This window comes from Myotis yumanensis, unplaced genomic scaffold (assembly GCF_028538775.1).
Source record: "Myotis yumanensis isolate MYYU_CA2020_CCGP unplaced genomic scaffold, mMyoYum1.0.hap1 SCAF_3, whole genome shotgun sequence".
Taxonomy (NCBI): domain Eukaryota; kingdom Metazoa; phylum Chordata; class Mammalia; order Chiroptera; family Vespertilionidae; genus Myotis; species Myotis yumanensis.
Window position 1 is genome coordinate 2,022,327 of NW_027223754.1, and position 20,862 is coordinate 2,043,188.

At 60.3% G+C, this 20,862-nt stretch overlaps 1 protein-coding gene across 7 annotated transcripts in view; it reads right to left on the reverse strand.

Annotated features, from left to right (window-relative positions):
• ARHGEF10 (Rho guanine nucleotide exchange factor 10) overlaps positions 1–15,095 on the reverse strand; it is a 59,522-nt gene extending 44,427 nt beyond the window's left edge. For 4 of the 7 annotated variants that reach the window (XM_070408084.1, XM_070408080.1, XM_070408079.1 and 1 more), the window contains exons 1-7: positions 15,026–15,095; positions 10,273–10,410; positions 4,960–5,121; positions 4,105–4,392; positions 2,965–3,028; positions 2,225–2,301; positions 579–635 (exon numbers count right to left, since the gene is read on the reverse strand). In XM_070408084.1, coding sequence (XP_070264185.1) covers positions 579–635; positions 2,225–2,301; positions 2,965–3,028; positions 4,105–4,392; positions 4,960–5,121; positions 10,273–10,369 — 745 coding nt within the window. In that variant the 5' untranslated portion in view covers positions 10,370–10,410; positions 15,026–15,095. Of the gene's footprint in view, positions 1–578; positions 636–2,224; positions 2,302–2,964; positions 3,029–4,104; positions 4,393–4,959; positions 5,122–8,980; positions 9,634–10,021; positions 10,177–10,272; positions 10,411–15,025 lie in introns of those variants that run through there. The other 3 variants (XM_070408082.1, XM_070408083.1, XM_070408081.1) reach the window with 3 other exon arrangements.
• Positions 15,096–20,862: the final 5,767 nt, after the last annotated feature.

Below are 20,862 nucleotides of genomic sequence, written 5' to 3' on the forward strand. Positions count from 1 at the left end.
GAACTTGTGTCTTCCTTTAATTCTAGAACATTCTTAGTCTTTTCTTCTATTTTCTCATTTATTAGACATATGCTGGTGCATCTCACCTACATGTTTCCGACCTTTTCATTCATACTTTTCATATTTCAACTCTTTCTGCTTCTTTAGGATAATTAAGATAACACCCTCTAGTCCTAGCCAGTTTGGCTCAGTGGATAGAGCGTTGGTCTGTGGACTGAAGGTTCCCAGGTTCGATTCCAGTCAGGGCACATGCCCGGGTGGCAGGCTTGATCCCCAGGTTGGGGCGTGCAGGCGGCAGCCGATCAATGATTCTCTCATCATTGAGTTTCTCTCTCCCTCCCTCTCCCTTCCTCTCTGAAATTAATAAAAAAGATACCGTCCCTCTATGAAGTGCTGTGATGTAAACACACACAGGTGCGCCCACCACACGGATCCAGCGAGACACTGAGAGACACAGAGATCATGGACATGACACACACACAGGCGCACGCAGAGAGGAGTGTGTACAGGCGGCGTCTTTACGCCCAGGAAAGACGGCCCAACAGTCACCCAACACTCAGCGCCGGACGGAGACCCACCTGGTTCGGAGTCTGACTCCTCCCTCGGCACGTCGTCGTAAATGGCTTCCTCTGGGTCTGGAAGGAGAGGAGGGACCTGTGAAAACTGAGCCAGACCAGCCGCATGCACGTTCCCGGGGACAGGCCACCGTCTCCAGGGAGCTAGCCGTCCCGCAGCCATTGGTGCGGTCGTGCGGCACCTGCCAGGCGTGAGCACTACGGTGAGGGCAGGGCGTGGTCTTGGGATTGAAGGAAATCCTTCTAAAGCAAGCATGTCAAGCTCCAAGGCTAGCACGGGCCAGATAAAGGAGGCATGCGGCCCGTGGGCCGCGAGTTTGACATGCTTGCTCCAAATGGACCGGCTGGGAAGTCTCCACAGGGAGTTCTGTGTTTCCAGGCCAACCCCCTCCATTATTCTGTGTTCGACTGCACGTCTCCCCGGGGCCCTTTGATAAGCATGAAGTTTATGAGGGTGATGTGTCCTGACACAGAAACTCGAGGTGGCATTAGTGTCAGGAACAAGGGACCGCCCAGTGCCACAGGGCGAAGTGGGAAACTTCACATGAGCCAACGAGGCAACGCGTGTGCCCTGGATGCGAAGGACAGCCCCAGGCGGGTGGAGAAATGCTGAGCACTCAAGCCCTGGCCGCTGTGCTCAGTGGCTAGAGCATCAGCCTGCAAATCAAAGGGTCAAAGGTTGGATTCCTGGTCAAGGGCACGTACGCGGGTTGTAGCTCCGATCCCTGGCCCGGGTCAGGGCACGAGCGGGAGGCAACCAATCGATGCGTCTCTCTCACAGTGTTTTTGGGTGTGGTTTTCTCTCTCTCTCTCTCCCTTCTACTCTCTCTAAAAATCAATGGGAACAATATCCTCGGGTGGGATTAGTTCATTAACATGTTGGACTCTGAGGACAGGATTTCTCAAGCAGCTTCACGTGGAGCATTAGTTTCCTTAAATTAAGTGGGAGGAGCTCCGTGGGCAAACCCTGAGTGTCTGCGGCAGAGACGTGTGAGTCATCTGGCTGTCGGAGAGGGCTCTGTGCTGACGTGGACTTCACCAACGCCACTGCCTCCCACGAAACCACAAGGTCACAGGTTCGATTCCGGTCAAGGGCATGTACCTCGGTTGCAGGCTTCTCCCCGGCCGGGGGGGCCCTGGTCGAGGCGCATGCAGGAGGCAACCCATCGATGTGTCTCTCTCACATCGAGGTTTCTCTCTGTCTCTCCCTCTCTCTTCCACTCTCTCTAAAATCAATGGAAAAACATCCTCGGGTGAAGAGTAACAAAAAACAACAAGTAAACCCAGCTGAAGCAGCTGCCCTCTCTAACCACACGTGGCCAGGCCTGGGGTCCGTGGTGGCTGCACCCCCAACTCCCCATGGAGAGGCACTGGCCGGCGGGAAGAAGCCGTTTCAGTGTCTTGGTGGCGGCTGCTGGCTGGGGCTGGGGGCTGGGGGCAGCGCCTCTGTCCGGAACCCACAGCCATTTCGCAAACACCAGGGGCGCCGTGTTGGGAGGCAGAGATCCCAGTGACTGACGGGAGGTAAGTGTCGAGTGTCATAACCTTTAGCCCTGACGCAGGGCACGAGGCTCACAGCTAGCCTGGCACCAACGCTGGGCATGGCGAGGACGTGGGGCGTGGGCATCCCTGATGGGCGGGCAGCTTACTGTCCATCCAGGCGGTGTTGGCGGGGTCTGCCACCCAGCGGGCCAGGGGGCTGTCCTCGGCTCGGGCCCGGTCCTCACTGAGGGAAAGCAAACGGTACGTCACCACGGACCATCCTTCCCGCCCTCGGCTGCCGCGTGTCCCCGAAGTACACAGGTGCCACCACGCCGCCAGGGGCGCATTCCCCAGACGGGACCGCAGCTCTCCCGCTGATTTTCACTCACAGCTGCTCACGACCGGGCGCTCCGCCCAGCGCTGAACGCCCAGCGTTGAGGAGTGACAGGAGTCTGCCGGGGAGGGGGTTCTCCGGGGCACACCAAGCAGATGGAACTGCACTTGCAAAGGCAAGTGGTGTGAAGAAAGGCCGGTAATTAGACCAGCGGGCAGGATTCAGGTGAAATCTGGCTTACACAAAGTTAAACATCTTTCTCTTTCCATCAAAGGGTCTAAGAGCCTTTGTGAAACTGAGGCACACGGCGCGTCTCCCGAGGGAGCCTGGGGCCTGCACGGCTCATTCTGTTTGGCTGTGGCCTCACCGCTCGTCTTCCACACAGTAACACTAGCGTCTTGCAGCCCTGTGTTCAGGGGGACCCTCTTGGGGGCCCTGGAGAGAGGGCAGAGTCTGACGGGCAGAGGGGAGGAGCCACGGGGGCCGGCGGCCAGCAGCTCCGCGCACCGGCCCCTGTGCACTCGGCTTCAGGGACCTGTCGGCTCAGACTCCCCGGAAAAGCCACACGGGTACCTGTTTGCTGGGTCCTCAGAACTCAGAGAGTTGCCCTGGCCGTCTTCCACCACTTCGGGGGTCTCTGCCAGGAAAGAAAACAATGCCTATTGCCCGAGGCTGATAAAAATGCAAGTTGATTTTCATCCTTAAAACGATTTCCTACTTTGTTTCTGATCACCGATCGGCTGATCTTAGCATAACGATGGTTAAGTGATGGATTCGAGGTGGTTTAGGTTTCAGATAAAATGTCTTCCACGCGGGGTTACAATACGGAGCGATGTCCCAGGGTCGTATGAAACAGCCAGAAATACAACGACACCCAACAAGTCAGGTCAGAGTGCAAAGGGAACACCAGATTCCCTCCGTTTCCTACGTTTTCACGGGAAATGACAACTGGGGTTTATTTGAAAGTGTGTCCACATGGCGACCTCAGGAGATTTTCAAGGTAGCAATGCTTCACACATAGCGGACAGGTCACGAGAATTCTCGCTTCATATCACACAGTGTTTTACAAAGATCGTACTTTAAAGAGATATTAGCTTGTAAGAACACGTAATAAATAACTTCAAAATGCAATGGGTACTTAATTTTAAAGCGTGCCTTTAACATTTACATAAAACATTTTTTGTACTCGTTCAATAGAAACTTACCTGGCCACTGGGTAAAGCTGGCAATAAAACTACTGGTTCGCAGTGTGGTAAGTTGGTGATAGTGGACAACCAAACTTTCCCTGCTCTCACACATGCACACGTGCACACACACTCAGACATACACAGCCACACGTATGTGCATGCACACACATGCATATACACTCTCATACACACACTCATGCACACACATTCCCACACACCATATGCTGCCATGCACACACACATTCACACATACACAACCACACATATATGCATGCACACACACATATACACACTCATGCACACATACACTCGTGTACACACACGTTCCCACACACACACTCATCTACACACGCATTCCCCTACACACACTCGTGCATACACACATTTCCATACATGTACACACTCGTGTGCACACTCATACATACAGCCACACCTTTGTGCTTGCACACACACACACTCATGCACGCACACACTCATGCGCACACGAAGTCCATCTCGCACGGGGACGGGCAGGGAAAGGGCCCACCTTCCTCGTCCAGGGACACGGAGCGCACGATGACGGGGCTGGAGTAGGCGGGCAGGAGCGCGGGCAGGTTGGAGGGCACGGCGTAGCCGCAGGGCACGGGCACCGAGTACCCGCTGGGCACGTGCAGGCTCACGCCCTCCTCCTGGGCCTCGGGGTCTGGGGGCGCAGGCTGCTCTTCCTGGAAGGGCGTGATGTCGATGATGGAGTAGGGGTTCACTCTCGCTGGGACCCCAAGCTTAGTCGGTTCCACCGGCGCGCCCTTGTCGGTCCCTGTCCCGTCTGCCCCTCCTGGAGGAAAACCCAGCGTCAGGCCCACACGCTCGGGCAGCAGTGCCCGCCCCCCACCAGCGCCAGGGCTCCTGGAGGGTCCCTCCCTGGGCCACGGCGTGCAGGGCGCACCCGACCTCAGGAGGGTGAATCTGGGGCAGGAGGGCCCGTGGCCTGGTGAGAGCTTCTGCTACAGACAAGGAAACGCAAGGCTGGCCTGACCGTCCATGGGCAGCGAGTAAGGCAGCCAGTCCCCCTCCTGGCGCCGACATGGAAAGTCCTGCATCGGACCCGTCCCAGCAGCACCGCTTAAACTTAAAGCGCTTTCCCGGTCGGCAGTGGCACATGGATGAGGCCGTTCTTACTAGACCAGGAGTCCCTGTCCCTCCAACGTGTACAAGGGGACACACGGCGAGACGGACAACCCTGGAAGCAGCGCAAGTTCAAAGGCACACGGCCGTTTCCATGCAGGCATCCAGCTCCCACATCACGGAAAGGCACACCTCCCTCGGGACCCCGCCCAGCGGTCCCTTCCTGCGGGGAGGGGAGGGGTGGCGGCCCGGGTCCGAGGGGCCGCCCGGCACTCACCTGAGCTGGTGGGGGCGGTGGCTCCCACGTGCCCGGCCTCGGGGGCGCCCGGGGCTCCTCTGTCCGCCTCTGGAACCTCATCTCCGCTGTCAAAATCGAACTGTTCTCCCTCCTCCTCCTCCTCCTCCTCATTATTGTTCGGATCGTATTTTACCTCATTTCCTACAATTTAACAGAAATGACAGTGTTAACAGGTATTCCCAGCAAAACCACTTCCACGTTCCGGACAGAGACGGGCGGGGGGGCGAGGTGCCGGCCGCCCCTGTGCTGGGGGAGACCTTCAGGGTGGGCGTGGGGGTCGGCGGCTCTGACTTCCTCATGGGACCCACAGCTCACCGTGGGAAAGGAAGGGGAGAAGAGCACTTTCCTCATCGGAGACCTTCCCCCACAGCCCGAGAGCCAGGGAAGCTCCGAGCCCAGCGGGGCGCTGGGCCACGGGGGGTGGGGGTGGAGGCGGCCCTTAAGTCCCTGGTTCCCATTCCTGGGACACAAGGATCCTGGGGCGAAACCTGGGCCACGAGCTTCGTCACCCCCAGCAGCTCTGTCCCAGGCTGCTCTTCTGGGAGGCCGGGAGGCCGGGAGGCCGGGAGGCCGGGAGTCTGGGAGGCCGGGAGGCCGGGAGGCCGGGAGGCCGGGAGTCTGGGAGGCCGGGAGGCCGGGAGGCCGGGAGGCCGGGAGCCTGGGAGGCCGGGAGGCCGGGAGGCCGGGAAGCTGGGAGGCCGGGAGCCTGGGAGGCCGGGAGGCTGGGAAGCTGGGAGGCCGGGAGCCTGGGAGGCCGGGAAGCTGGGAGGCCGGGAGCCTGGGAGGCCGGGAGGCTGGGAGCCTGGGAGCCTGGGAGGCCGGGAGGCCGGGAGGCCGGGAGGCCGGGAGCCTGGGAGGCCGGGAAGCTGGGAGGCCGGGAGCCTGGGAGGCCGGGAGGCCGGGAGGCCGGGAGCCTGGGAGGCCGGGAGGCTGGGAAGCTGGGAGGCCGGGAGCCTGGGAGGCCGGGAGGCCGGAAGCCTGGGAGGCCGGGAGCCTGGGAGGCCGGGAGCCTGGGAGGCCGGGAGCCTGGGAGGCTGGGAGCCTGGGAGGCCGGGAGGCTGGGAGGCTGGGAGCCTGGGAGGCCGGGAGCCTGGGAGGCTGGGAGCCTGGGAGGCCGGGAGGCTGGGAGGCCGGGAGGCCGGGAGCCTGGGAGGCCGGGAGGCCGGGAGCCTGGGAGGCCGGGAGCCTGGGAGGCCGGGAGTCTGGGAGGCCGGGAGGCCGGGAGCCTGGGAGGCCGGGAGTCTGGGAGGCCGGGAGGCCGGGAGCCTGGGAGGCTGGGAGGCCGGGAGTCTGGGAGGCCGGGAGGCCGGGAGCCTGGGAGGCCGGGAGCCTGGGAGGCCGGGAGGCCGGAAGCCTGGGAGGCCGGGAGCCTGGGAGGCCGGGAGTCTGGGAGGCCGGGAGGCCGGGAGGGCAAAGGCCTGCGGACGGGCGGCTTTTACAGCACAAACCACGGGTCCTGTGGCCGCAATCCCAAATCACAGAGCGGGCTCTCTTTGAAAATTTGCAGGAAAAAAAGCATACCTGGAATTAAAAGGGTGTAAAATGGCATTGCAAGCCTCTACGTTGACCTGTGTTTTGCGTATGTTACAGATAAAAATACTTAAAGATTGAATTTGTAAATATTTTCTTTAAAAAGAAATGGGTGAAGGGATCAAAAGGTACAAACTTCCAGCCCAGCCAGCGTGGCCCAGTGGTTGAGCATCAACCTAGGAACCAGGAGGTCATGGGTTCGATTCCTGGTCAGGGCACAGGCCCGGGCTGTGGGCTCGATCCCCAGTAGGGGGCCTGCAGGAGGCAGCCGATCAGTGATTCTCTCATCACGGATGTTTCTCTCCCTCTCTCCGCCGTCCTCTCTCTGAAGTCAGTAAATATATGAAAACAAACAACAACAAGAGAAACCCCCCAGGAGGCGCTTCCTGCGGCTGCAGCTGGGGAAGGAGTGGCACATCCTAGCGGGTCTTTGGGAGGAAGCAGACACTTCCTTTCTCGGGGGAACGAGGAGAGAGGTCCAGAGTCCCGCCCCTTCCCTGCGGTCGGGAGGGGCCGCGGGGACCCAGGGCGGCCTCCCCCGACCTGTCCGTGGCACACAGGACCCGAGGGACATTCGAGACACGTTCCCCTAGCTTTTCCATGTTTTGAAACAACGACAAACAGTGAAATGGGATCCAGAAAAGGCTTCGGGAAAGTATGTTTAACACGCTATCCCAATAAGCGTGTACGCGGAGGCCTCTCCCACGGCGCACCGCCAGCCCTGCACCGTGTCCGTCCTTCCTCCGAGTCCCGTCACTCAGCACTTATCCTCCGGAAACCATCGGAAATCTTTACAGGACTGGAGTAGCAGGGCAGTTTTTTGTTTTTTGTTTTTTAAATATATTTTATTGATTTTTTACAGGGAAGAAGGGAGAGGGATAGAGAGTTAGAAACATCGATGAGAGAGATCGATCAGCTGCCTCCTGCATGCCCCCCACTGGGGATGCGCCCGCAACCCAGGTACATGCCCTTGACTAGAATTGAACCCAGGACCCTTGAGTCCGCAGGCCGACGCTCTATCCACCGAGCCAAACCGGTTTGGCAGCCGGATAGTTTTGAAGAAACAACCGAGGTGTCTTATAATGAAAGGTCATTCTTCAGATTAGGACCCGCTTGTGCAATGAGACGCTACGGAACGATGACGACTTCTCAATAACACGGAGAGGCGCTCCTGACAAGTTAAGTGAACACAGTGCTGTTCAATGTGTCTCTTCACTCATTTACTACAAGAGAACAGATGCGGGGAGGGTGTGGGGGCTGCGGCCGGGGTGCCCGCCATGGAAACCGGTCTGGTGATGACACGCAATCACCCTTGGGCCCGCGGTCCCCCTGCTGAGAGCCGGGGCTCAGACAGCCTCGCGTGCACCGCGCTCACAGGACACTGAGGGGGGTGCACCCACGGCTCCGGGGCAGGTCAGCGGATAAACAGAACGAGCCCATCGCCCACGGAGTGTCCTCGGCCCTGCAGCGGGAGGAGACGCTGCCACCTGCGGCCACTCGAGGGGCCTGAGGCCACTGCCCAGCGAGAGGGCAGCGCAGAGGACCGACACCGAGATCCCACTCGGGGGTCCCTGCCCTGGAGCCGTCGATTCACAGAGCGAAGCGGGGGAGGGCTGGGGGGCGGGTGGAGTGAGTGTTGAGTGGGACGGCGTGTCAGTGTGGGAAGATGAGAGCGCTCTGGAGGTGGTGGTGACGGTGGTGAGGTGGTGATGAGCAGGGCCACGTGGGGAGAGGGTCAGCGCTGTGCTATGGACACTTCACCACAAGAAGGACCCCGCCCTCCGCGCACGCGGCCTGAAGTGCGATTGTCACGGCGGCCGCCTCTGCATGCTGCAGACACAGCGGAACCTCGGTTCCCAAACTTAACTCGTTCCAGAAGGCTGTTGGAAAACCGAATCATTGCCCCCATTAGAAATCACGGGAATTGAATTATTCCGTTCCAGACCCCCACGTGACCCCCGTTTTCACCTTCCTTGTTTCCAGCACATGTCTCCTGTACTGTTTAATCGACAAATAAACACTTTAAAAACAGAAAGGACAGGAGAGCCCTAGTCGGTGTGGCTCAATGGCTAGAGCGCCGGCCTGCGGACCAAAGGGTCCCGGATTCAATTCTGGTCAAGGGCACATACCTGGGTTGCAGGCTCCTTCCCGGCCCAAGCTGGGGCCCCGGTCAGAGCTCAAGCAAGAGGCAACCAATCAATGTGTTTCTCTCACATCGATGTTTTCCTCTCTCCTCCACTCTCCCTAAAAATCAACGAAAAATATCCTCAGGTGAGGATTAATAAAAAAAAAACACCACAAAAACAAAAAGGACATGAGATATAAATGAAAATTTAATCAAAGGAGAGGAAATATACAGTAAAAAAAATGAAAAATTAATAATAAGAGCAACAAAAGCCAAACAACATGAAAATGTTCACAGCACACGTTCCTGGGACATTAACCACGTGAGGTTTGGCGGAGAACTGACCCCCCTCGCGCATCTCTCCTTTGCCGCCCGAGGGCCGCGTGACTGATCACACGGTGTCGGCAGAGACGGGTGTCAGGCTGAGAGGCGAATGGCAGAGATGGGAGACGCTCGAGGACCGAGGGAGACCGTAATCGGCATTTTCTCTGTTTTTCTGCATTTCTCGAAGTTTCCACAACAAGCACACGTGTCCGCTTGTCCGTCTCCTCTTTGTGGAGATGCTCATGTTTAACTAAAATACAAAGCCACTCGCTCCCCAGAAGCTGCAAGAGCAGGGCTCAGGGCAGGGACAGGGCACCCCCCTACCCCCACGCCCCTACGCCAACAGCCCTCCAGGACAGCTCGCCCACTCATAGCCTGAACGCTCCACCCAGGTCAGCACAGCGAGGACCAGTGAGAGAGAGCTCGCGTTTTTCAGTTCAGAGATAAAAGTCATACATTTTGTTCCCGAGGCCTAAAGAGCAAGAGTTCATTATAATACAAAAGTTTTATCTAAGATGCCATGTTTCTCTTATTTCTGATGAAGGCTACTTTGTTTTTAAATCTTTTGTTGTTTAAAACAAAGAAGGAGTGTTGTAAGAGGCAGCTGCCCTGGGCCCTCCGACAAGGAGCTGCTCACATCCTTCCCGCCTCCTCCTGGCCCTGGGTGGCACTGCCTGTGCTGCAGGGGATGTCCCCCAGATCAAGGCCAGGCCCTCACAGGCCACGCCCCCGGGGCTGGCTGCCCCTTCCCCCCAGCTGTCCTCACCAGGTCTGAGCTCCCTGCTGAGGTCCCCGTGTGGTCCCCGCTGCTCAGGCACCAACATCCCGTGCAGTGCGGCACCCGCACCAACACGGACACACAGACCCACCGGACAGAAGTGGGAGCCAGAAATAAACCCCTCAGTATGACACCTCCCGGGAACAGCTGGGCAGAGGTGAATGCGTTCACCGCCCGCCCCACCCCACCCCACCCCACCCCCAGCCTCCTATGAGGTCTCAGAGCTCAGGCATCAGCCTCCCTCCCCACAGGGCTCAGAGCTCACGCATCCACTGGGCGGGCACCTGGAGCTGTGGTTTCGGGACGGGCCCCCGCCTGGTGAGGCCGCAGGAGGACACACCCCGGGTGATGTTGGGTGTCCTTGTTTGAGGGTGGGGGGGAGCAGCGCTGGTCTCCCTCGTTCTCAGTTAAACCACCGCAGTCAGATCCAGCCCAGAAACCCTAACAGCAGGGACGCCCACAAGGAGGAAACACACAGCAATGAAACAACGAGAACGCACCGTCTCCACCCGCCTCCAGCGAGGCCCAGCCTTACCTTCGGCGGCAGCAGCAGCAGCGGCAGCGGGGGCAGGCGGCTCCGGCTCCGGCTCGGGCTCCGGGGGGTCCATGCTGTGCAGCTCCGGGGGGTCCATGCTGTGCGGCTCCGGGAGCCTGGCCCTGGCCCTGGGCAGCCCTGCGGGAGGAGAGGGGCCGTCAGGGCAGGTGGGAGCTGCCCAGCCCAAGGGCGCCTCAGCACCAGCACCGGGAGGACGCTGGGTCTCAGTCACAGCCGTTATGGGAGAGCTCCCCCCCGCCAGTCACAGGCCCACAGGACGGGAACCTCCAGAAATAACCAGGGCAAATCCAGGGTCCCGCCCCTGCCTCGCCCAGCGGCAGCCAAGCCTCCACACCACCACGGGGTCACCCCAGGGCCCCTCTTCCTCCGGACACAGGCAGAGGGGAGATAGGACATGCGGGTACACATGTGGCTTCCTCTTCAGCCAGCACTGCGGGGTTTGGTTTGGTATATATTTTGTTTGTTTGTTTAATATATTTTTATTGATTTCAGAGAGGAAGGGAGAGGGAGAGAGAGAAACATCAGTGATGAGAGAGAATCATGGATCGGCTGCCTCCTGCACGCCCCCTACTGGGGATCGAGCCTGCAACCTGGGCCTGTGCCCTGACCGGGATCAAACCCGGGACCCTTCAGTCCGCAGGCCGACGCTCTATCCACTGAGCCACACCAGCCAGGGCCACTGCGGGTTCTGAATGAAGAGCCCTTGCCCAGGATGGAGACCGAGGCTGGCCGCTCTCCTAACCCGATCTCTGCAGGCGGCGTCAATGTCTCTTTTCTGCTTCTCTCGCTGCTCCATGGGCCACAGGAGAACCGAGTCTGAGCAGGTGTGTGGCCGCGGCTACATCGGAAGGCGGGTAGCGGGTCCCTGTGGCTGGGGCAGCACCTGCCGGGCTCCCAGCACAGTCAGGGCGACCTTCGTGCGTCCCCAGGAGCCCGGGCGGGGAGAAGAAGGGGGGAAAGCACAGGGGGGGAGGCACTGACACCCCAGCCTCACCGCCAGGGGCAGCTGCACCCAGGCCCGATGTCAGGTCCCTCCTCGCGGGCAGGGAGGGCTCTGCAGTCCCTGCAGCCCCTGGCTGCCACCCCCCTGGAGCTGCTGCCCCCTCGTTACCAGGAGGCTGCTTGTCTGGCGCTCACGGGGACACAGCCCGCGCCGCTGCCAGCCTGGAGCTGGTGAGGCCCTTTCAGAATCGCCCATCAAGGGCAGAGAGTTCCTGTGAGGCCGCCCACCTCTCCCCGGCCCCGCCCCCAGCCACTGCCCCACTGCCCGGGGCCAGGCTCAGACCCACCAGGCGAGTAAGAGGACAGGACACCGATTCCTCCACAGAACTCAGCCCCCAAAGCCAAGGCCCTGTGGCCTCCAGAACATGCTCAGCAGCCTTGCCCACCCTGGTGCGTCCCCACTGACCCCCAGGGCTCCGGCCCTGACAGCTCGGCAGGTCCTCACTGACCCCCCAGGACTGGATCCTGACAGCTCAGCAGGTGCCCTACGTGCTCAGGCCACTTGGACACCAGGCGGAAGGAAGGCAGAGGATGGCGGATTGGGGTCCTGCCAAGCGCCCCCAGAGACAGAGCCACCCAACCAGACGGAAGGCTCCTCTCCAATGGGCTTGAGTCCCACATGAGCATAAACACCCCTTTCCAGCCACCGCCTCCGGGTCCTGACCCCCAAACCCGGCTGAAGCCACACTGTGTCCCCATCAGAGAGACAAGGCAGACGACAGCTGAAACAGCTGCTGCAGTGGCGCTTCCATCAGGGCGCCCTTCGTGGCCGCTCCTGTCTGGCCGGCTCTCGTCCATCCCAGCGAGGGATGAGAGCTCAAAACCCACGCATGTATTTGACTTCGGAGTCCGACCGTCCACGCTGCTTCTTTAAAATAACAATGACATCCACGTGTGGGGGTCCGGCCCCCACGGCCAGACAGCAAGCCTCCCGCCCCGTCAGAAGCACAGCCTGGCCGGCCGGCGTGGCTCAGTGGTTGAGCATCGACGTAGGAACCGGGAAGTCACGGTTCAATTCCTGGTCAGGGCACAGGCCCGGGTTGCGGGCTCCATCCCCAGTAGGGGGCGTGCAGGAGGCAGCCGATCCATGATTCTCTCTCCTCATGGATGTGGTTGTCTCTCTCCCTCTCCCTTCCTCACTGAAATCAATAAAAATGTATTTAAATAAACTTTTTAAAAGCACAGCCTGTGCCCCGGAGGCCCTGAGGCCCCGAGGCCTCGCTGCCTGGTGATCAGTGGCAGAGTGGTCAGTCCTTTGTTTTCTGCATCAATTCCCAGGTGACTCGCTGCATGGAGGGTCTGAGGCTGAGACTGTGCGGCCAGTGGGCAGCCCGGGGGAGGGAGCAGCAGGCTCAGGTCCCAGCGGAGCCGCTCTGAGCAGGACGACTGAATGTGTGGCCGCCCCACGCCCTCTTTCACCACGGCCACCACACAGCGTGACAGCGGGGACACTATTTTACTTTAAAAAGCCATGCCTAGCATCAGGTTCATGGAAGAGGGACGCTTTAAACCTAGAGAAGTATTTTGGGTATTTTAAGAAGTCCTTTAAATATGGTTTACTAAAAATATAAACCATGGGCAGCCGGCGGGCAGCCCTGCCACCGGCAGGTGTGCAGGTGTGCGCTCCTGCGAAGATGAAAGAGCGGGCCGCAGAAGGACACCCGTGCCTGGTCGTTTTTATGAAGCGACTGCTCATTTGGAAACCCTCACACAAAAGCAAGTAGAGAAGCGAACACCAACTTCGAGGCTTCGCCAGGCTGGGGGGCTGACCCGGGCCCGGAAGAGGAGGCAGTGGGGGGTGAGGGGGCAGGTGAGAGGGTCCTCCCGGGCTCTGCACCCGCCTCACCTGCTCTCAGGCAGGGCCCCCTGCGACCATGACCGAGGACAGGACCCGGCCCTGCCCTCACCCTGCAGCACGCAGCCCTGGCCTCCTCCGGGGACCTCGCCAAGTTTCCCAGGACGCCCCTCATTCCCCCACCACCCCACATCCAGGAGGCTTAACTGAGCGCTCTCCCCTCCCAACGTTTCACACCTGGGTCCCCCTGTGTCCACTCCCCTCCACTCCCCTCCTTCTGCAGGAGCTATGACATCTGAACCTCACACCTGGGTCCCCTGTGTCCACTCCCCTCCACTCCCCTCCTTCTGCGGAAGCTATGACATCTGAACCTCACACCTGGGTCCCCTGTGTCCACTCCCCTCCACTCCCCTCCTTCTGCGGGAGCTATGACATCTGAACCCAACATGCCCGTGCTGATGTGGCGAGAGCCCAGCACTTCATTGCGGCGTCTCTACGCTGCCTGGTGCAAGAAGAGAATAACGCAGCGCACAGAGGGCCTCTATGTTGCTATGAGGATGTTTTTCAAAACGATCGCTCACAGAGGACGGCCGAATCCCTGCATTTTCCCTTGGCCCCAGCGGACGCACAGCACACTTGGCGTAAGAGCATTCTCACACACCTGCCGTCCAGCGACGCTGTGAGTGAGCTGAAGGCCTGTGAGGCAACCGGCGTGAGGGGGACAGTCACACCGCCCCAGGCGCCTCTGCCCACAGCCCCCCAGCGGATCCCTCTCTCTACAGAAATAACTCCGGAGAAAATGTGCATCTCAAAACAGCAACACCATGAAGGTGGTCAAACTAGAGAGTCGGCCTTAACTTTTACCGGATAAGAAGCGGCTCTGAAACGACTGTGTTTGACCTCTTCCCTGACTGTCCACCCGCCTGGACGGGGCACTAATCAATCATGAAAAGGCACCTGACAGGAACCGCCTTCCCTACTGACCAGCCATCCTGATGCTGTGCCCGACGACAAGGCCGCCGTGCAGCCTGCGGCCGGCGAGGGCCACTGGGTCCCATCCCAGGGCCGAGCCACAGCAGTGGTCAGCGGTCAGCGGTCAGCGGCGATTACATTGCAAAACACACAGCAGCCCTCTCCCCGGCCTTTTCCAGGAAGAGTTATCGCCCATGAGAGACCTCCGACATGTGGACATGTGGACAGTGGCAGCGCTGTCGGCGCGGCCCTACCCGGAGGGACAGCGAGCGGCCCCTGCAGGAAGCGGGCTGGGCAGCTGTGACCTGGGCTCGGCCAGAGGACAGGAGCCCTGTGCGCGGACCTAGCGAGACCCTCTGCTCCAGCAGAAGCCACCGCCCCGCACCCCGCGGCTTCTCGGGACACGGGCTCCCGGGAGCAGCCAGGACGCCGCTCAGCCGTCCACGCCCCGCACTCAGGCTCCCGCAGCGGGAGGGCGGCCAGGCGGGCGGCGCACCTGCGGACCAGGCCTCGCCCGCCCGGCCGTTACCTGCGGGGACTGCGCGCACCCGTGCGGCGTCTGCATCCTGCGGCCGAGGACTCAGCGCCCCAGGAAAACACCAGTGACTGCCCCCCGCAAACGCCTCGGCTCACCCCTCGCGGCTTCACTGCGGTCGGGCTCCCCCACCCCGCCCAGGGGACCCCAGCAGGTTCCTGGCTGTCCCCGAGTCTCGGCCCCATCACCGCGTCCCCCGGGGAGGAGGGGACCCCGCCGAAAACGGGGGTCTGCTCCCAGGACCTGGCCCATTCCCTGCACTGCGCCCACGAGCCAGGGGCCACCAGCTGAAGTTGGGGGGCTGCTCGCGGCCCCGTTAACTGCACTGTCTGGTGGGAACAGAGGGCACCGCGCTGAAGTTGGGGGGATGCCCCAGACCCGCGATCACCAAGCAGAGACCCCCCCGCCCCCGGGGGTCCGCAACTCACCCCGCCGGGCGCCCGCTGCCGTCCCTCCGAGCGCCCCTCTCCCCTCCCTGCGTCCGCCGCCGGGATGCGCTTCGGCCCCGCCCACGGGAGGACGGCTCCACCCCCACATCGTGATTGGCTGGTCCGGACGGCACCAGGAGCCTATTGGCTGAAGTGCCTGCCCATTCCACAGCCGCGCCCCGCCCTCGCGCCCGCGCATTCCTGAGTGGCCACGTGGCTGCCCGCACCCCTGCCCGCGGCCCAAGGCCCCGCCCGGCGGCGCACGCGGGGGCGGGGGGCGCGGGACGGACCCCCAGAGCACCGGCCCCCTCCCTCCGAGCCCCGCCCTGCCCCGGCCGGCCCTGGCTCCCGAGGGGGCCAGCTGCCCTCTGACCCTCCGAGTCCTGGCCTTGGGAAGGGCACGGACTTCGCCCGTTCCCCAGGTAATCCTTAGGACTTGCGGGGCCGGGGGCGCATCTCCCCGGGACAGGGACCCTCCCAGTGCGCCTGGCGGCAGCATCCGCGCCTGGGAAGAGCCTGCTGGTGACGCGGTGGGATTCCCTCACCTCCAGCTCGCCTCCCCCCCCCCCCCCCAGGGCACATTGCCCCCTGGGCCTGAAAACCTTGTGCGCCCCAGGTGTGTGAATCGGAGCAGGTGCAGGCACAGAGCAGGTCCAGAGGAAGCTCAAGGAGGCGCGCTTCTGTGCCCAGAGCCTTTATGTAGATTTCAATGAAAAAGGAAACAAAAGCCTGGCCGTGTGGCTCAGTGGTTGAGCATCCACCTATGAACCCGGAGGCCACAGTTCTGTTCTCCGTCAGGGCACGTGCCCAGGTTGTGGGCTGGATCCCCAGTGTGGGGTGTGCAGGAGGCAGCTGATCAATGATTCTCTCTCATCATAGACCAGAGGCCCAGTGCATGAAATTCATGCAAGGGTAGGGTCCCTAGGCCTGGCAACAGTCAGAGCCAATCAGGGCCTTCCTTCGTTCTGTGGCGCCCCCTGGTGGTCAGCACAAGTCATAGGGAGCGATCAAACTCTGGGTCTCCCGGTGGAACTCCTGAGGGGACACTTTGCATATTAGCCTTTTATATAGAGAGAATGTTCCTATCTCTCCCTTTCCCTTCCTCTCTGAAATCAATACAAAAAATATATATTTAAATAAATAAAATAGAAAAGGGAAACAAAATATCATTATAATTATTACTAAAGGGAGAAACGTCAGAGCATCTTTAACAAGAACACAAAGAAACCAAAATGACGACTAAGTTGCCGTTGCCCGTTCCCTGGTCAGCACAGAAGATGTGTCAGCAGATGCTACCCGCTCCCTCCTCTGCATCACAAGGAACATGAAGTCAGAGCTGCCTGACCTTCCCTTGGTTTATGGAATAAATGCAAAATCGCTGAATGTCCCCAAGCCAACGCCAATATTCAGCGCCCGAAAGCTCCATGCTCAGAAGTTCTTTCCCGCGACTTGTGATGACTGAACTCACAGCTAACACTGAAGACGGCCAAGGTCAGCCAAGAAGGACAAGCAAGGCAATTAGTTAGCAACGTTTGCTGTTGGCATGTGCCCAGGTTCTTTTAAGACAGTGGTTCTCAACCTTGGCTGCACATGAGAATCACCTGGGAATCTTTTAAAAATCCCAATTTCTGGGCCTCATCCTCCGGAAATTCTGTTTCTTTGTTATGGGGTGGGGCCACAACATGAGTAACAAAGACACAGAATTTCCGGAGGATGAGGCCCAGAAATTGGGATTTTTAAAAGATTCCCAGGTGATTCTCATGTGCAGCCAAGGTTGATCTCACCTCCATGACCTCCCCTCCATGACCTCCCCTCCTGGCCTCCCCTCTGTGACCTCCCCTCCACTGTTTTAAGGGGACTGAGCTATTTAAATGCTATCTTAGGCCTATCCTAGAGCACGAGTGGGTTAGAACAGACCTTTCCTCTCAGTGACTTTACCATCAGAAAAGCTGCTTGAGTCTCTCTCCCACGGGTTCTTTGAGCATCTCGTTCGGTCTTCTGCCCAGGTGCCTTAATGGCCGCGGGCAAGGAGGTGAAGCAAGCGGCGTTCGTCCAGCGCCTCACAGGAACGCCCTGACATTTGCTCTGTTTCTGGCCTGGGCCGCAGAAACAAGAAGGAAATCCGTGCAGCATCAGGTATGGAGGAAGCAGTGGATTCGGGCCCAACGTGGGGACCCTGTTTTGGTTTCTGGGACTTACACTGTGTAATTACAGGAATTTCTGGGCTCCCATCTCACCATCTAGAACACGTGACTAAGGACATCTAGGTCGTAGGTGAGTTTGGAAGGGAGAACTGGACAAACATCTCAGTGTGGTGTCTGCGAGAGTGTGTGACCAGGAGCCACATGATAATTTGGGCCCATCTTTTTGTTTTCTTTTCAGAAGAAAACCATATTGAATCAACTTTTCTCAGAAATGGCTCACAAGTTTGTTTTCAAAAACTTACGATCAAGAAGCTGCTATTGGGTCATTATTTTTTTTTTTCCCAAGAAACCGTGTTGTTCTTGGCCCTGAGGGGACAAGCCATGGCCCCATCATAACTAGAAGTACCGGGGGCAGCGTCCACTTGTCCCCGTGGCCTGTGACCCCGAAGCTCGGGCCACCAGCAGGGCCAGTGGGTGGGACCGCAGGGCCATGCCGCCAGATGGGGCTGGGCACGGAGAACTCTCACCCGGGACTCGCCCAACCGTTCCCTCCGCGCTCTTCCGGGACACGGCGCCACGTTCTGTGAGCCCGGATGTGGGAAGGTCGGGAATCCCACTCCGACTCCCTCTGACCCATGGGACACTGAGAGAGGTTAGGTTCAGTTTTCAAACACTTAGGGAGTTTCTGGCTTTCTTTTTCTTGTGCCTGTGGCCTGATTCTAGACAATGTGGGGAGCCTGATTCAGGCCCCCAAGTCTTCCCTGAGAAAGAAGTTCTGCCTGTGGGGGGCAGGCCCACCAGGAGCCCCAGAACTCTACCTCCAACCCTCACCTCCTCCTCCATTCTTCACCTGCCTCCTCTGCTCCTCGTGGCCTCCCCTCCGTGGCCTCCCCTCAGTGACCTCCCCTTCATGGCCTCCCCTCCGTGGCCTCCCCCCCATGATCTCCCCTCCATGACCTCACCTCTGTTGCCTCCCTTCCGTGACCTCCCCTCCATGACCTCACCTCCATGGCCTCACCTCCGTGACTTGCCCTCAGTGACCTCCCCTCCGTGGCCTCCCCTCCGTGGCCTTCCCTCCGTGGCCTCCCCTCCTGACAGCCCTCCTCCTGCCTTGTGGCCTCCACACCCCACAAGCCAATCCGTTGCACTAGGTCTCAAGGTCTCCTGGGGTTGCATTTCTCGGTGCCCCTGGCTGGTGGCCACACCCACAGCCTTGTCACCAGAACCAGGTACCAGCAGGAGAGAGAGCTGCTCACAGACGTGCAGACTCACTGGCCTGCCTGTCCGGTGAGCGGAGAGCAGGAGGCACCGATGGGGAGGCACCTCCAGGAAGGGGATGCAGAAGACAGGGAAACGGAAGGCGGGTGAACACACCGTCACCCGGGTCAGCTCAGCCCTGACCCTGCGGGGTCTGTGCAGGCACCACCCGGCCCAGGTCCCAAGCTGAACCCGAGGCCCGGCGGGGAGAGGGTCACGGGAGCAGGGACAGGGACAGGGACGGGCGGGGCTCACCCCAGGTCCTAGCACAGAGGCTGCTCTGCTCGCCCAAACATTCCTGCTCCCGCAAGAAGGTGGAGAGAGAGCAGGCCAAAGGGGAGGAAAAGCAAGAGAGATAAGGGGAGAGGAAGGCCGAGGGCCTGGCCCAGGGCAGCCAGCGCGGGAGCGGTCCGATGGGCAGCTGCCCAGTGTCCAGTGGGGGCAGGGGCTGTCCCAGCCCCACACAGGGTCCCTTTTGTTCCGGGCACTTGGGACAACAATGGCCCTGTTTTCTCCTTTGCTCCTTCTCTGTGGGCGGAGAGGAGGGGGCTCTCAGAGGGAGGCAGCCCCATCCAGGAGACCAGGCCCGAAGCAGGGAGCGGCGGGAGGAACGAAAGGCCTTGAGTTAGATGATGGGCGTGTGGGCTCCTCTGGGCCCAGCAGGCTGAGCGTGGAGGATGGAGGACGACCAGAAGGGCTGTCTGTCTCTACACAGGCTGGACCACAGGACACCCCTCCCTCCCTCCCTCTGTCCTCCCAGCCACCTCCCTCCTTTCCTGTCCTTCCTCCCTGTCCCTCCCTCCCTCCCTCTGTCCTCCCAGCCACCTCTCCTCCACTGGTACCAAGCCTCTGGCAGAAGGAAGTCGGGGAAGAAGTGTCGAAGGGACAGAGGGCCAGGACTCATGGGTGACTGGAAGGTTCTTTCCTGCTGGGGCCACAAGCTCTAATTTCCGTGCCTCCTGGCGTGGCAGTCTCCTGCCACTGACAGCGGGAGGCGCTGTGACTCCAGGGCCCAGCCTGTGTGGGAGGCGCCCTCGGTGCCCCTGAGTGAGGAGGCATGAGGAGCCCTGCAGGAGGAGGCTCAGCGTGGCCTGTGGACTGTGGCCTATAGACTGTGGCCTGTGGCCTGCGGACCGTGTCCACCACGGCCTCCCCTAAGGACACTCAGGAAGGGCACAGGAGGCGGGGAAGGGGAGGACGGTGTGGCACAGGGGCAGGTGCTGAGCAGCAGGCACAGAGTCTGAGACCGAGGGGGCTGCAGCCACCTGGCCACCAGCCGCTAACCCCGCAATGGGCAGCGTGTTCTCTTTGGTCCAGTTCTGTCCCCTCAGTAGTTATTCCAACCTTGACCCATCCCACCAGGCTGACCATCCACTTCCTTCTCTCAGCAGGACTCGGACTCCCTCCTGCTTTATCTGCGAGCACCCAGGCCCAGGGTGACCCTGTCCACGCCCGCCCTGGCCACGCCCACGGAACACGCAGGCCGGGCTCTTATCTCGGGGCCACCAGTGCCCTCCTTCTGGCTCCTGCGTGGCAAAGATATTCAATTCAATTCTATTTAAACCCACACGTCACATGCTCCCTCCTTCCCAGAAATGGGCACTTCGTCTTGATTAAGGAGATGGAAACTATCATGACTTAAGTCTTCCCTCTATGATCCGCGTGTTTGAACAAGTTTAGGCAAACAGCAAAGATGTAGAATCCCAACACAAACCAACGGCGTTGAGATCCTAAAGCTCTTGATTCTCCATCGGCCGTTCATATGCGCTGCGGAAATTTAGTCCAATTGGCCTGACTCTGAATGTGCTGGGTCCCTGGGTGCCCATGACCTTGGCGTTGCTGCTGTCTTCCCTAAGAGCTGCCCAGTCCTGCAGTCAGCCCCACAGTTAGTCAGCCCTACAGCCTCCCCTACATCCAGCCCTGCAGCCTCCCCTACAGCCAGCCCTGCAGTCAGCCCCACAGTTAGTCAGCCCTACAGCCAGCCCTGCAGCCAGCCCTGCAGCCTCCCCTACAGTCAGCCCTATAGCCAGCCCTGCAGCCTCCCCTGCAGTCAGCCCTATAGCCAGCCCTACAGCCAGCCCTGCAGCCAGCCCTGCAGCCTCCCCTGCAGTCAGCCCTGCAGCCAGCCCTATAGTCAGCCCTACAGCCTCCCCTACATCCAGCCCTACAGCCAGCCCTACAGCCAGCCCTGCAGCCTCCCCTGCAGCCAGCCCTGCAGCCAGCCCTGCAGCCTCCCCTGCAGCCAGCCCTGCAGTCAGCCCTGCAGCCTCCCCTGCAGCCAGCCCTGCAGTCAGCCCTGCAGCCTCCCCTGCAGCCAGCCCTACAGCCTCCCCTGCAGCCAGCCCTACAGCCTCCCCTGCAGCCAGCCCTGCAGTCAGCCCTGCAGCCTCCCCTGCAGCCTCCCCTGCAGCCAGCCCTACAGCCAGCCCTACAGCC